Source organism: Giraffa tippelskirchi, chromosome 10, assembly GCF_054371585.1.
Source record: "Giraffa tippelskirchi isolate mGirTip1 chromosome 10, T2T-mGirTip1v1.2.pri, whole genome shotgun sequence".
NCBI lineage: Eukaryota > Metazoa > Chordata > Mammalia > Artiodactyla > Giraffidae > Giraffa > Giraffa tippelskirchi.
Window position 1 is genome coordinate 38,301,234 of NC_137284.1, and position 14,480 is coordinate 38,315,713.

The 14,480-nt window shown below is 49.2% G+C and overlaps 1 protein-coding gene across 2 annotated transcripts in view; it reads right to left on the reverse strand.

Annotated features, from left to right (window-relative positions):
- Positions 1-1,060: 1,060 nt before the first annotated feature.
- ME3 (malic enzyme 3) overlaps positions 1,061-14,480 on the reverse strand; it is a 215,641-nt gene continuing 202,221 nt past the window's right edge. The window contains exons 9-16 of one of the 2 annotated variants that reach the window (XR_014067404.1): positions 11,476-11,573; positions 11,097-11,210; positions 8,605-8,710; positions 7,866-8,008; positions 7,139-7,312; positions 3,090-3,171; positions 2,911-3,009; positions 1,061-1,298 (exon numbers count right to left, since the gene is read on the reverse strand). Coding sequence is in view for 1 of the 2 variants with exons in the window: in XM_081536355.1 (XP_081392481.1) it covers positions 1,137-1,298; positions 2,911-3,009; positions 7,139-7,312; positions 7,866-8,008; positions 8,605-8,710; positions 11,097-11,210; positions 11,476-11,573 (896 nt within the window). In the remaining variant the exon portion in view is untranslated. The remainder of the gene's footprint in view (positions 1,299-2,910; positions 3,010-3,089; positions 3,172-7,138; positions 7,313-7,865; positions 8,009-8,604; positions 8,711-11,096; positions 11,211-11,475; positions 11,574-14,480) is intronic. The other variant, XM_081536355.1, reaches the window with a different exon arrangement.

Genomic DNA, 14,480 nt, shown 5'->3' on the forward strand with positions numbered 1-14,480 from the left:
CTCAGGCTGAGCCGGCAGCAGGAGGGCTGTCAGTGGTAGGTCTCTGGGCATGGATTGTTCTTTCCGGTGTTGCACAATGAAAGCTGAGGCTGAACGCTGCCATGCCAGTAGATGTTAGCAATTTAGCAGGGTCTTCCATTGTGGGGGCCACAGGCTCGTCCCCCCACACCGTCCCTCCCCATGGTGTGGGCTCTGCTGGACATGAGGGACGTGAAGGCTACGACCGAACCTGGTATAAGAGACACACAGACTGACAGCCTTCTGTAGGAAAGCTGTTCCAGTTTGCTGAACTACTTGAGTGTGAAGGGCAGAAGAGAGCATTCCTGAGTCAGGAACATGAAATCAAGTCTTCCCTCACGCTCCCCACGGTGCCTTTCCCCTCACAGCCTCTCTTCCTCCTTAGTTTGCTGACCATCCCCACCCACATTTCTCTGGTTTTCCTTTTGGTAATAACCACAAAGGCATGCCTGACACTCAGCAACCTACAGGGCAGTGACCATTTCTGACTTGTGAGTTGCTTTGAGCAAGACACTCAGCCCTCACGCCCGCTGAGTCTTGAAGGGTGTGTATTCGTCCAGCAGAGATTGAACTCCCCTATGGGTGGGTCACGCTTTCTGGCCAGTGGTTGCCCTTATAGTCCTCATTTCACCACCCTGCCCCATCCTTTAGTCTGGGCACCCACTGCAGACACCGCCCCGCCATGAAGCCTTCTCTTATGCCCTCATAGGAAGGATCTTCTCCCTTCTCTGAGCACACGACCTTTATCTGCAGTTCTTTCAGGGACTCAACCACTTTCTCCCTTGTGACAAAATGCCTTGTGCCCATATCTCATCTCCTCTACTAGACGTCAGACCTTGTCAAGGCAGATTCTAGATTTCCACAAGGTCTAGCCAAAAGTTGGCAATTCATAGATGATGAAATTCTTGGGAAGGAAGGCTGAGGAGGGTTACAGAAAAGTGAACCCAAGGCCTCCTTCAGGGACAAAGCTCTTATTCATCTTATGCCTGGGCCTCTCCCTTCACACCAGAAAGTTCAAAGGAAAAACACAATGACAAGGATGGCCATTTTTGAACCCATTTATATTGTCAGTGTTACCCTTGGCTTCATCCAGCCCCATCCCAGCCTTTGAGGTTGCATCAGATGTTCTGAACATTCATGGCTTCCTTGGGCCAAGTGTAGCTGTCCAGCGTAAAGGAGTCATAGTCTGGAGTATAGACCAGGGACCTTACAAAAGCCTCCTTGTCCTCGGGCTCTGGGTAGTAGGAGGCCAGGTTGTGTTTGTACGCGAAGTCGAGGACCTATGGAAAAATATGTGTGACTGAGGAACTGGCTGTAAGGAGGAGCCTGCCTGAAGACCCTAGCTTGGGAGCTTGTGGAAGGGGATACACCCCATGGCAGGCATGTTCCTCTCATGAGTTGTGGGCCCTGAAGCCACTGGAGGGGAAGGAGCTAGAGCTTTCTGCCTTGTAAGGGAGCTCTGACACAGTGGAATAAACACGGTCAGGGTCAATAGGGCTCAGGCTAAAGTCTGCTTCTGCTTCCGACTGCCTGTGGGTCTTTGGTAGTGACGCCATCCTGGCTGAGCCTCAGTTTCCGCATCTGTGAAATGGGGGTAATGACAGCTTCCTCTGGCATGGTGTGAGGATAAAGTTAGGTAGCAGGCAAAAGTGTTCAGTACCTGATATTCTGTCTCTCCTAAACGTGGCTTGAATTGGAAGACCAGCTTGGACAATGTTCTTTGGATATTAGCTTTGGCTTCACAAGAGCATGAAGCTAAATATCCCCGAAAGGAAGGAACTGGACAGGGTGGAGCTGGACACTCCAGCTGGACAGTTGGGCTTGAGGACAAGCCCAAAAGTCTGATTCTGGAACCTACATGGGACAACTCTTCGGGAGTGTGTGCTGTCTGTTGTGCAATGCATTTTCTGAAATTACTCTTAAAACTTATAGAAAATGTAAAATATATATTAATAGAAATAACGGTATAATACACACTTTGTATATTCGTCATCCAAATGCAACAATTATCAATGTTAGGTCAGTCTTTAGGGCACTATGTTCTGGTTCTCTGAATACCCATCATCTCTGCATCATCTGTTGGGTGACATTTATACTTAGACTATTCCATGAACTTGATCACCCCATGGCCCAGCCATCCTGAGAGAAAGAGGAGGCATGAGCATCTACTCTGGCCAGAAAGATGCCAAGTGTTGAGCTTTTTCACTGTTCTCTCTTAATGTCTTCCAAAACTCTGGGAGTTGTTGTTTAGTCGCTCAGTCATGTCCAACTCTTGGCAGCCTATGGACTGTAGCCCGCCAGGCTCCTCTGTCCATGGGAGTCTCCAGGCAAGAATACTGGAGTGGGTTACCATCTCCTTCTCCAGAGAATCTTCCCAAGCCAGGAATCTAACCCACGTCTCCTGCTTGGCAGGCCGGTTCTTTACCACTGAGCCACCAGGGAGAGAGGAATTCTTTGGAAAAGAAGGAAACTGAGGCTCAGGGAGGTGCAGTGGATGTCCTGAGGCGCCTCTGCTGCTGATTGGCAGGGCTGGGACTCCACAGCCCAAGCTCTTTCCATGATGCTATGCAAGTTGACCTTTTTCTATAAATGGGCACTTATGATTCATTTTAAAAAAATCCCACCCACATTCTGGTCCACAAAACTGTGGACTTTGATGACCTTTCTGCCGGGTGTTTGAGGGGAAGTGCAGGAGTTTCCCAGAACTGCCCTGAGTGGGTGTCGGGATGGGGCTCAAGCTACAGGGCAGAGTTTGTCAGCAGCCTTTGGGGTGCATGCAGTGTAGGTCAGGGAGCCAGGACATGTCTCCCGCTGCCCTGCCCTCAGTCCCCCTAAAGTCAGACAGAATTGACGAACCCTGCTACCCATGTTAAGGGGTGAGAAGTCCCTTACTTTGATGGCGATTCTCAGAGACACGTCTCGGATGGTGCTGAGTGGCGGGTACAGTCTCCCCTGCAACAGATGGTGCTCAGAGACCTCTTGGGCAATTTGCTGGGGAGAGACAACAGAGAGGAATAAGCTGATTTTCTGCCTTTCCAGAACAAGCCCAACCCAGTACACTGGAGACTCACCTCGCCCCTCATGGGTGGCCAGTCACTGCAGTTTCCTCTGTTGTCTCACCACCTTGTGGCCCCGGGGTGCTTAAAGCTTAGGCTTAAAACAAGGACACATCCTTTATGTCCTCTGAGACTAGCTGAGGCTCAAAACAACATGAGGTGCTCTGAATTCTGAAGGAAAATCACTAGGGCCAAGATGAATAAACTAGTGACTTGCAGAGCAGCTGGTAAAGAACCTGCCTGCCAGTGCAGGAGACACAGAAACGTGGATTTGATCCCTGGGTTGGGAAGATCCCCTGGAGAAGGAAATTCCAACCCACTCCAGTATGCTTGCCTGGGGAATCCCATGGACAGAGGAGCCTGGTGGGCTACAACTCCTGGGGTCACAAAGAGTCGGACATGGTGGGCCAACCAAGCACGCGTGCACAGGGCAGACTCCGGGACCCCGCCGGCTGGCCTAGCCTGTTGCCTCGGGACACCTGAGCTCCAGCCCCTTCCACACACTTAGGAGCATCCTGGGCATCCATCATGACTGTCCTGCACCTCTGTATTCAGGGATCCTTGATTCGCTGTCCCAGCCCTGGCCCCAGTGATGACTGGCTGCTTCTCCAGTGAGTGACCCGACAACGGGCAGTACCTGCTGTCTGCATAAATGCTCCGAGCCTTCACCCTGGGATGCTGCCTCCCGCAGCTCCCCTCCCTGCTCCAGAGCTGCTCTCTCAGGATCAGCCCTCCCCCGCAAGACTCTTCCTCCTGCCAGAGGCCTGGTGCTACTCAGCCAGCCTTGCAGAACAGCCTCTTTGATGTGGCTCTGAATCCACCCCCACCCTGCCTTCTTGTGTCAAGTTTAAATCTGGGAAAAAGCCACATGAAAAGTCTTGTGTCCCGGAACAGACCGGGAAAGGAGCTGGCCTTGCCTCAGAGTCTGGAGGGACGTGGGCTGTGTTCTCATGCTTGGCTCTCTCCTTTCTGTTCACTCAGCCCAGCCTTCACAGAGCCCTGCAACTTGCCAGGCTCTGCACTAGGTGCGGAAGAGCATGGTGGAGAAGCCAGTCTTTTCCCTCCCGGAGGCTGGCATCAGTAGAAAATGAACAATCAGAGTGACCGCAAGGAGAGGGGACATACAGGTACAGAGGAGGGCAGGGCCCAGTCCTCCAGGGGCCTCCCTGGGGGTCCAGTGGTTGAGACCCCATGCTTCCAGTGAAGGGGGTTTTGGTTGTTTAGTCGCTAAGTCATGTCTGACTCATTTGGGACTCCATGAACTATAGTCTGCCAGGCTCCTTGTTCATGGACTTCTCCAGGCAAGAATACTGGAGTGGGTTGCCATTTCCTCCTCCAGGGGATCTTCCCAGCCCAGCAATTGAACCTGAGTCTCCTGCACTGGCAGGTGGATTCTTTACCACTGAGCCACCTGGGAAGCCCTCCAATGTGGGAGATGCAAGGGGATGCAAGTTCAATCCCTGGTCGGGGAACTAAGATCCCACATGCCTCGTGATGAGGCCAAAAAACAGAAAATGAAGCAAGGCTGGTGACATGAGAGAGGAAGATGGAGCAGCTGAGGTAGAGGCAGGCAGCAGAGAGAGAAGGGTAAGACCCTGTTCAGTGAGAGAAGAGCCAGGTGCAGACTCACTCTTTATAAAAATAAAGAAAGGCGTTCAGAAGAAAAGACAGAAGCTAAGACCTGAAGGGCCAAGTATGAATTCCTTGAAGAGAGGAGAAGGAACAGCGCATGAAAATTCTTGGAGGGGAGAGAGAGCACGACTAAAAAGGATGGACAGGCCGATGGCAGGGGGAGGGAAGGAGGGCTTGGGATGAACCGCGTGAAGGGGTTTGGACTTTCCTGGGAGCACCAACGAGCCATATGAAAGTCTGAAGTTTAGGAGACAAGAGGGCCTGTTCCCGGCTTCGAAGGATCCTCTTTGTGGAGCTCTCAAGGATGGATTGATCAGGGGGAAGCAGGATTCCCAGGGATAGATCTACAGCTAGAAAGCTCCTGCAGTGACGACTTAGATCACAGTAGGTGTGGTTGCTTCTAAGACCCTGGGCATTGCCCATGCTCTGCTGCGGCTTCAAGGCAAATTGCCCGGGGCCCTCCTGGCGCATTGCTCACAAGACAGGTGACCCAGGGCAAGCAGCTTAAACTCTCGGTGCCTGTTTCCTTGTCTATAACACAGGGCTGATCGCTGTATTTTACCAGGCTGTCAAGATGACATGAGATAGTGCATGTAAATCTCCTAAAATATATATTACTTTTTATATAGGGAAATCAGATGCAACTGAAGTTATCTTAATTTAAAAGCACCCTTTTCAGAAATGTAACCTGCCAGGACTTTGAAGACCAGACTGTCAGCTCCAGGGAGGCAGGGGCCTTGTGCTGCTCATAGCAAGTGACTGAGAAGTAGATTAAGGAGGGGTTCCTGCTTAATTCATGGACACTATTCCAGAAATGATGAAGCTGAACTGTCCCACAGCACGAGGTGGAAGTTGGGCAGATGTCTCTGGGGGTTGCAGAGGAAAGTTCTGGCAACCGTATTTCTGCACAACAGGGAACCTGCTTGCAGGCCAACTCCAAGCAGGAAGTGACTCTTCCTATCCAGTGGGGGTTTCAGACAGTTCTCCATGACCATCAGATACCACCACCACCACCAATCAGAGCAACCAGAAGAACTACAAACACAAAATACTTAGACAAGAGGGACAGAGAACCACAGCACAAAACCAGAGCTAGCGTGCACGAGGCTTGCGCGAGGCTGACGGACCTCCAGGAGACATAGGAAGAAGGAACTTGGTGCATGAAGCAGTTAGTTTCTTGTGGGGCTCACAGAAGCAGGGCTGGGTACAGCTGTGTGGAAGCCATTCTGTGTCATGCTGGTTTGGGGCTCTCCCCAGTGCCGTGGTGAGGGGGGGACACAGACACAGGCCAGAAATCACAGTTGAGCCTTTGGAGCTCACTGGGGATGAATGTATTTGATATTTGTTTATAGTTTTGAGAGTCCTTTGGACTGCAAGGAGATCAAACCAGTCCATCCTAAAGGAAATCAACCCTGAATATTCACTGTAAGGGCTGATGCTGAAGCTAAAGCTCTAATATTTTGGCCACCTGATGTGGAGTGCTGACTCACTGGAAAAGACCCTGATGCTGGGAAAGGTTGAAGGCAAAAGGAGAAAGGGGCGGCAGAGGATGAGATGGTTAGATAGCATCACCAACTCAATGGACATGAATCTGAGCAAACTCTAGGAGATAGTGGAGGACAGAGGAGCCTGGTGTGCTGCAGGACATGGGGTTGCAAAGAGTCGGACACGACTCAGCGACTGAACGATAACAACGTAGTTCGAATTAGCTTAACTTTCCAACAGAAACATTTCTATTGCCGTGGTTCCTCAGAGTGAAGATAAATGTGAAGCACCTGGTATTTAGTAAGCGATTGATAAATGTCAGCCACTGTAACTGTTATTAAAAACCATTATTATGAATGTGGGCTGTCATCCTCAATGAATTCTTTCATTGTTTTCACCATGCCCAGTAAAGAGCCCTGGGTGCTTTTCTAGTGAGATATCTGGAGCAGGTGCACCCACATCTGTGTTCAAGAGCAGGCCAATTCAGCATGCAACCTTCTTATAGAAAACTGCCCTAGTGGAGCTTATTTTGCTACCAGTTATCAGTAATGTGGCCAGGACCCACGGTCGGAAAAATCTATTGCTTGTCACAGTTCATGAGCCCACCATTTGAGGTGGGTTTGGTGGCATTTCTGTTCTTGGCAGGTACACGGGTACTGCTGGGAGGCAGGGAGCCCCGCCAGGTATGTCCCCTCAGTGCCAGGGCCTCTTGCCAACACCCCCTCCCACTGACTCTTCCTTACCCCACTTCGCTCCCTTAGAAACCCTGTTTGTGTTTTCAGAGACGTTCAAGCCTCAAGGTGATCTTGAGAGGAGCTTGACATTGGAGCCCTTTGCGGAACCACTGAAGGACTTGAGGGGCAGGAAGTAGCAGAAACAAGACAAGGAGTCTTCAGGGACCAGCATAGGCCCTCTTGGGAGTGTGCGGGAGCAGGGAACAGTGATACCTCTGCTGTCAGGAGGAAGATCTCATCCGGGATGTGCCGGATCCCGCCGGCAATGACTCCCAGGGCCACGCCAGGGAACACGTAGGCGTTGTTGCCCTGCCCGGGAAAGAAGGTCCTGCCATCCTCCAGAGTCACGCTTGGAAAAGGACTTCCACTGGCAAAGATCCCTCGGCCCTGGGGGCAGGAAGAAAACCAGAGACAGAGCTTGGAGACAGGTTGCGGGAGTTACGGTGGCCTAGTCTCCCGAGCGTTGACCCCTTCTCTGTCTTCTCCCGAGTGCTCGGCGCTGTGCTGAGGACACTGTGGGTGCTGAAAGCATGCCTGTTCATCTGACTGGAAAGCCGAGTTCCCACCGAGCTCCCTGACGGCCACAAAACCACTGGAAGGGGAAGGTGTGCCTTTCTAACTTGTCACCTCCCCAGAGAGCCAAGCCAGGTGTGCAGAGTCTACCAGCGCCTCGAGTTCTGGTCAAAGCTCTATGTGAGGGGGACCCTGAGCACTAAGGCATAATGGTAAGAGCCGGGGCTTTGGAGCCAGACCTGGGTTTGAGGGCCAGCTCCACTGCTTTTTAGCTCTGTGACCTTGGGTAAGTTACTTCATCTTTCTGAAACTCAGTTTTGCTTATCAGTGATGTGGGGATTTTTTTTTTCTACTCTACTCATAGGGTGACTCAAAGTCCTTGTTACTGTGTTCTCTCAGCCTGGGGCAGGAAGCACTCGCCGCTGACCTCAGTGACCCGGTAGCACTTCTCAGCCGTGCACTCGGCCTTGCTGGTGGGGTTGCTCAGGGCAAAGATGATAGGGTGCTCGTGGAAGGAGGCCATGTCCCTCAGGATCTGCTCTGTGAAGGCTCCTGCGATGGCGGCAACACCTACAGGGAGAAGAGGTGTAATGGGGATGCCTACGCTTTATAAACACCCCATTCCTCTCCTGGTGGTGCTGGCGGGCAAGTAGATACAGTGCAGAAGGCTCAGGGGTCTTGGGGATGTCATCGGCCATGGGGACAACGGAGGATGAGAGAAAAGGGTCTTCCTGCTTGAGCTGGCTGAGATCCCCTGTTTAGTCCTAAGGGACCACTGGTCCAACCCAGGCCCCTGCCCAGTGAGGATACACCTGTGAAGGCATTCCTGGCCACTGCCCTTGAGAGTGGGCTGCTCCCCCAGGAGAGGGGTGATGCCAGGGTCCCCCTCCTTGGGAGAGGAGTGCTCATTTCATCTTGGTCAGAGAGACCAGCCTGCGCTTTTCCACTCTATGGAGTAATTCTGCATCATGAAGCCCAGCATGGTGCCTCCATTCTATGGTTCACATGCAGCAATAACTCAATAAAAGTCTGTAGCACTAAACTGGATGTGAGGGGAAAGAGCTGCATCTCCATGGGTTGCTGAAGCCCCTTTGTTGAGCCTCAGTCTTCACCTGCAAGTCAAGAGAATTAGCTGGGCTGAGCAGCGGGCCGCCCCCTCCTCCTACCTATGATGGCTGTGGGCTTCACCAGCCTCACCACCTCCTCCAGGGAGTTCACTTCGGGGTGGTCCTGGGCAAACATCTCCTTCTCATGGTTCAGGTGGCTCCTCCCCTGCAGGGAAAGGAAGAACACGATGCAGCTGTGGCAGTGAGAACCACCGGGTCGGGTGGGGATGTATCTGGAGACCCTCAGAACCTTTCCCGCAGAGCCCTGTGCTTTGGGCTGAGCTGTCAGAAGTGTTGAGGCCCGTCCTATAGATTGGAACCTAAGAGGGAACCTAAGGATTTGAAATGTGCATGTGTGTGTGTATGTGTGTGTATGTGCGTGTGTGTGTGTGTGTGTGTGTGTGTGTGTGTGTGTGTGTGTGTGCATATTTCTTTAATCCAAACCACATATGGAGACTCCAATAAAGCATTTCTTTCAGCTGCTCAGGTCGTGGCTTCCTAGGCCAGGACAGAAAGGCTCGGAGGAAACGTCTCAGTCTAATTAACACTCTAGACCCCAAGACATACAGCACACAGGCCCAGTGAGGGATGAGGGCCCAAGTCACCCAGCCTCAGGGTATATTTGACAAGAGCCATTAACCTCCCCACAGGGTTGCAAGGAGTCGGACACTTGACGGAGCGACTGAACTGAAACTGAAATTAACCTCCCCAGTGCTCCCCTGGTGGCTCAGATGGTAAAAAATCTGTCTGCAGTGCAGGAGATCCAGGTTTGATCCCTGAGTCAGGAAGATCCCCTGGAGGAGGGAATGGCTACCCACTCCAGTATTCTTGCCTGGAGAATCCCGTGGACAGAGGAGCCTGGTGGGCTACAGACCATGAGGTCGCACAGAGTGGGACATGACTGAGCGACTGACACTTTCTCTTTCATTAACCTCCCTATAAATAAGAATAAGCTGGGATCCAGAACTGGCATGCAATGGCTGACTGCTTCCAGCGAGCTCGAGATTCTTTCCATTTCTTCCTTTACAAATTTTACTGGAGTCTAGTTTATTTTCAGTGCTGTGTTAGTTTCAGATATACAGCACAGTGATTCAGTTATACATATACATATATTTGTTCTTTTTCAGATTCATGTCCCATATAGGTTATTACAGAATATTGAGTGGAGTTCCCTGTGCTATACAGTAGGTCCTTGTTGGTTATCTATTTTATACCTAGTAGTGTCTGCATGTTGATCCCAAGCTCCTAATTTTTCCCTCCCTCCCACATTTCCCTCCCTCCCACATTTCCCCTTTGGTGACCGTAAGTTTGTTTTCCAAATCTGTGAATCTGTTTTATAACAGAAGTTCATTTTTTTTGTATCATATTAAAAAATTAGATTCCACACAGGAGTGATAGCATGTGATATTTGTCTTCCTCTGTCTGACTTACTTCACATTGTGTTAGATTCCTTCCATTTCTTCACATAGGAGGCAGTGGGTGACAGGCTGGTCAATGATAACTCTCCTGGGTCAATTGCTCTCTTGAGAACCAGAGTGAGAATGGCAGCTTTGACAGATTGAGAGGAGGGGCGAGCTCAATTGAGCAAAGTGATGATGAAAGGTGGGCAAGAGGCAAGCGTGGCAGCCTGCACCCATGGCTGGACCACGCTCTGGAAGGTTCTGGGGCAGGAGGTGAGGTGCAGGTCCCGGTCCCCTTCAGTGGGAATCTTCCCTGAGAGCGTCTGTTGCTGCTAGTGGGGGACTCCACTATTCTTGGCTGAGACCCTCATGTTCCCATCTCTGTCTTTTTAAAAAAAATCTCTCATGGACACATTCTATGTTAGTGGAATTTGGGGAATTAAAACATGGAGCTCTGAGTGAAATCCTAAGGAAGGAGGCCATCCAGCTGGGCCGTCAGCACACTGCAGTCAGAAGCTGGACTGTCTCTCTTACTCATTCTTTCACCAATGCCTCAGATATCAATGATGTTCTTAACACATGCTGGACACTGATATCAAGACTTACAGCCTCATGGGGAGGGAGACCAACAGAGGGGTGCCAGCTCCATAACGTGACAAATGTAATATTAATACACGAAGGGCAGAGGGCTATGTGGGCATAAACATAGGAAACCAACTGAGACCTAGATGCTCATGGAACACTGCTTGAAGGAGGTAACAGAAGACAGGGAGGAGACAGATGGGCTGAGTGGGCATGTGGGAAAGGAGATGGGCATTCTTTCCAGGCAGAGGAACAAAATATGCAAAGATGGGGAAGTGAGAGAGCATGTGACTTTGGGACAAAGTCAGTATGGCTGGAGGTGAGTGCAAGACAGGAAGAGGGGATGAGGCTGGGAGCAGGACGCAGACACATTAGCATGCACATTCAAAGCTTTTGGATAAGAGTGGTTAAGGCTACTGCGGGATGAATCATTTGCTGTGGAGATCAGGACACTGCTGTCCTTCTGCTCTCTATTCTGTCTGAGCAGTTTGCCCCCTGGAAGATCTCCTCCAGTCCCCTTCCAATAGCTGTAGATGTCAGGAAACCTGCAGGTCTCCAGAATGACAGTACCTTGACAATGAGCCCCTTGGAGTCCACCATCCAGATCTTCCTTGTGGCCTCTGCTTTGGGTACACCTTCTTTCTCTAGGGCCATGACAAGGAGGTGGGCAATGCCCATGGCTGCCTGCGAGGTGGTGTTCAGACAAAAGGCCAGAGCTACTCAGGATTTATCAGACACTTCGCCAAGATCCTCCCTTCTTCCCCTCCTCCTCCCAGGAGGCCCCTGCCTCGAGACACCCAAAATGGTAGGGCCCAGGCGGCTGCAATGATCACTATGCTTCTGGGCTGTTTCCTCTCCTCTGGAGCCCAGAGGGCTTCCCCTCCTTGTTTCTCCTCCCCCTGTTCTTATTCTTCTGGAGCGACTATAGAGAGCCCCTGGTGGGACTCACCTCACCAGCACCTTGGAAAACAAACACGTGATTGGAGAGCTTGTTCTTGGTGATCCGCAGAGCAGCCAGGATGCCTGCCACGGCCACAGAGGCTGTGCCTGCAACAATGGACTGAGATGAGCGTCTGGCCCCCGGGCCCCACCTCCAAGACCCTTGGCAGAGTTCTCTGTACCTAGAACCTGTGATGGAACAAGCAGCTTTCCCTCGCCCTCACAGAGTCAAGCCTGTAGGCATGCAGGCTGTCCAGCAACTCTCTTTTGCATAATACTCTGCATGCAGGAGTGTGTCATAGCACTCCAGTGCTCCAGAGCAGATGTTAACAAACACTGTTGTAACCAAAGAGAGGCAGAGCTGCTGAGGGTTCAGATCCTTCAGAAATGAAGGTCTGGGTCATCTTACTAAGGGACACTGGCAAGCCGAGGTCTTGTCTGAAGATAAGAAAACATGGCACGGGAGACTAAGGAAGAAATAAATAAACATCAATCAGGGCTTCATGACTGGTTCAGAAACGAGGAATGTAGTAACCATGCAAATTTTCTTCCTTGACTATCATGTGATTTAATGGTTCATATTAGCTAATTTATTCTCCCTTTTTCTTCCTCTTATAAGTTTTGTTGAAGGTTAATTCTACAATTCAGCCTTTAGATAACAGAGTTTTCAAATGTGACTGAGTTTGAAGAGTTAATCTTGCCCAGATTTGGGTAGTGTGACTATCTTCCAGATATAAATATGTCAACTGAAAAACAAGTGCACACTGTCAGAGTTGAGAATTAAGGCTTATTTGGGGGCAAAATGAGGATTTTAGCCCAGAAGACAGCCTTTCCAATAGCTCTGGGAACTCCTTGGAAGAGCTGAGGGGGAGGTCAGTATACATGTGATTTTAGTGAAGAGGGTACTGCAGTCAAGTACACATTTTGGCAGGAAGGCTGCTGCTAGTCACAAGAGGGTTATTCCTGGTCATGAGAAGCAGATGTCTCCACTAATGATTTTAGTGCTTTTCTAGATATGACAAGATGCAAGAAACTGGGTTCATAAAATCTTCTGAAAATATCTAACTATCTGAAGGCCTGTTCTGCCAGTTTTTCCCAGGGCACAGAGGACCCCATTCCTGATCCCTGCCCTGAACTCCTTTCAGGGTGTGTTGAAGGTTGGCAACTGCAGGGGCCAGCGACTTCATTCTCCTTGAAACAGATGAGGAGCGACATTCTTTAGCTGGTAAACGAAATAACTGTAGAGACTTTATCTCTTCCCATTTCAGGGAGAAGGTAAGAATGTCTGCACTGGTTGGAAAGATAGTTACATTGTATTAGGCATTTTGTTAGAATTGTTTCTGTTGTCAGTTTGGAAGTATCAATGTGTAGAATGGGTGTGCATGGATGCTGAACAGCCTAAAGGGTGGGCTGTGCCAGTTATTGGATAATTGTTGCTCCTTTGTCTGCAAACCACTTTCCAGCCTTACCAGCTGGCTTTATGGAGGACTCTGCCAATAGAGGGTGCCAGGGGGTGACTGAAAGGCTAAATGAGGAGGGAAAGAACACTTTTTTCAGCATCATCCCCACCTTGGAAGATTTCTTGGTAAAATGAAAGACATTCAGTTAAATTTGATTTTTAGATAAACAAGAAATATTTTTAAGCATGTGTTCCATGCATTATTAGTATAAATATTCTAAAAACTGTTATTTGTCTGAAACTCAAATTTAGCTGATCATCTGCATTTTTGTTTTTGCTAGATCTGGCAACTCCACTGCCTTGTTTTTTTTACTCTTACAGCAGCAATTTGTTCCAGAAGCAGCAGTTAAATCCAGTTTGCACTTTGTCCATCACTTCTAGAACTAACCTCATAGCGCTCGCCACCTCATCTTCCCTATGTTACCCCAGCCTATGGGGGTGGTAGCAGATCCTTAGTATTTCTTCTTGGCTTTTCAGTTCTTTAATGTATAATCCACAAGTCTTTATGTCAAGTTTTCTGTTAAAACCACTGATTTGGATGCTGACAGAGTCACAATAAAGTAATTGCAGCTGGCAATGCTAAGCATCTAGGATGATCAAAGAAAAAGAAATTCAAGTGGGATTGTTGATGGCTGGTTAAAATTATACAAATCAAAAAGAAATTGATGTTATCTCTGGCTGGTGAGGGAGGAGTGAAAAGAGTAAAGTTCCAGCCCACATTCCATTCTAAAGAGCTACAATCCTTTTTGGAAAACTATTTCCCAATATAAACCAAGGCATAAAATCTTTTTGCCCTTTGACCTCATGCTTCTACTTTTGGGAATCTATGTATGAAAAAAATCCAAAAGGTATGTTGTAGGGTATTTATGACACTGTCACTTATAACATAGAATGACTGGAAATAACAAACATCCAACAAAAGAGTGATGTTTAAGTAAATTAGCTAATGTAGACATTTAGTAGGATATTGCAGCCATTAAAAATGTTCCTTATGATAGCAACATAGAAAATGCTATGAAGTTAGTAACTGACAGCACATATTGTTCAGAGCGCTTTATAAGTCTTAATGTAAAGACATTTAATTGTATCCTAATCATCCCCATTTTACAGATTGGGAAAGTGAGGTATGGAGTAGTTTGCTGAGTTGTCCAAGATCACATAACAGAGTGAACTCAGGGAATCAGGCTCTTGGGCTGGTGCTCTTAACCCCTAAACTATACTTCACTGAATTAGTTGGAAGAATGCGTGCGTGCTCAGTCGTGTCCAGCTCTTTACAATCCTATTTAGCCTGCCAGGCTCCTCTGTCCATGGGATTCTCCAGGCAAGAATACTGGAGTGTGTTGCTATTTCCTACTCCAGGATCTCTAAATAAACACATCCACTCGCTGTGGAGATGCCGGGGATTGAATCCAGGGCCTCATACATGCAAAACATGTAATTAGCTGGAAGGAAGAGAACATTAAAATGGTCTACATAATCATGATTCTAATTGTATCAAAATATACACACAGAATCTGGACAGCACTGAAAAATACTAATGGTTGCAGGGTGGGAAT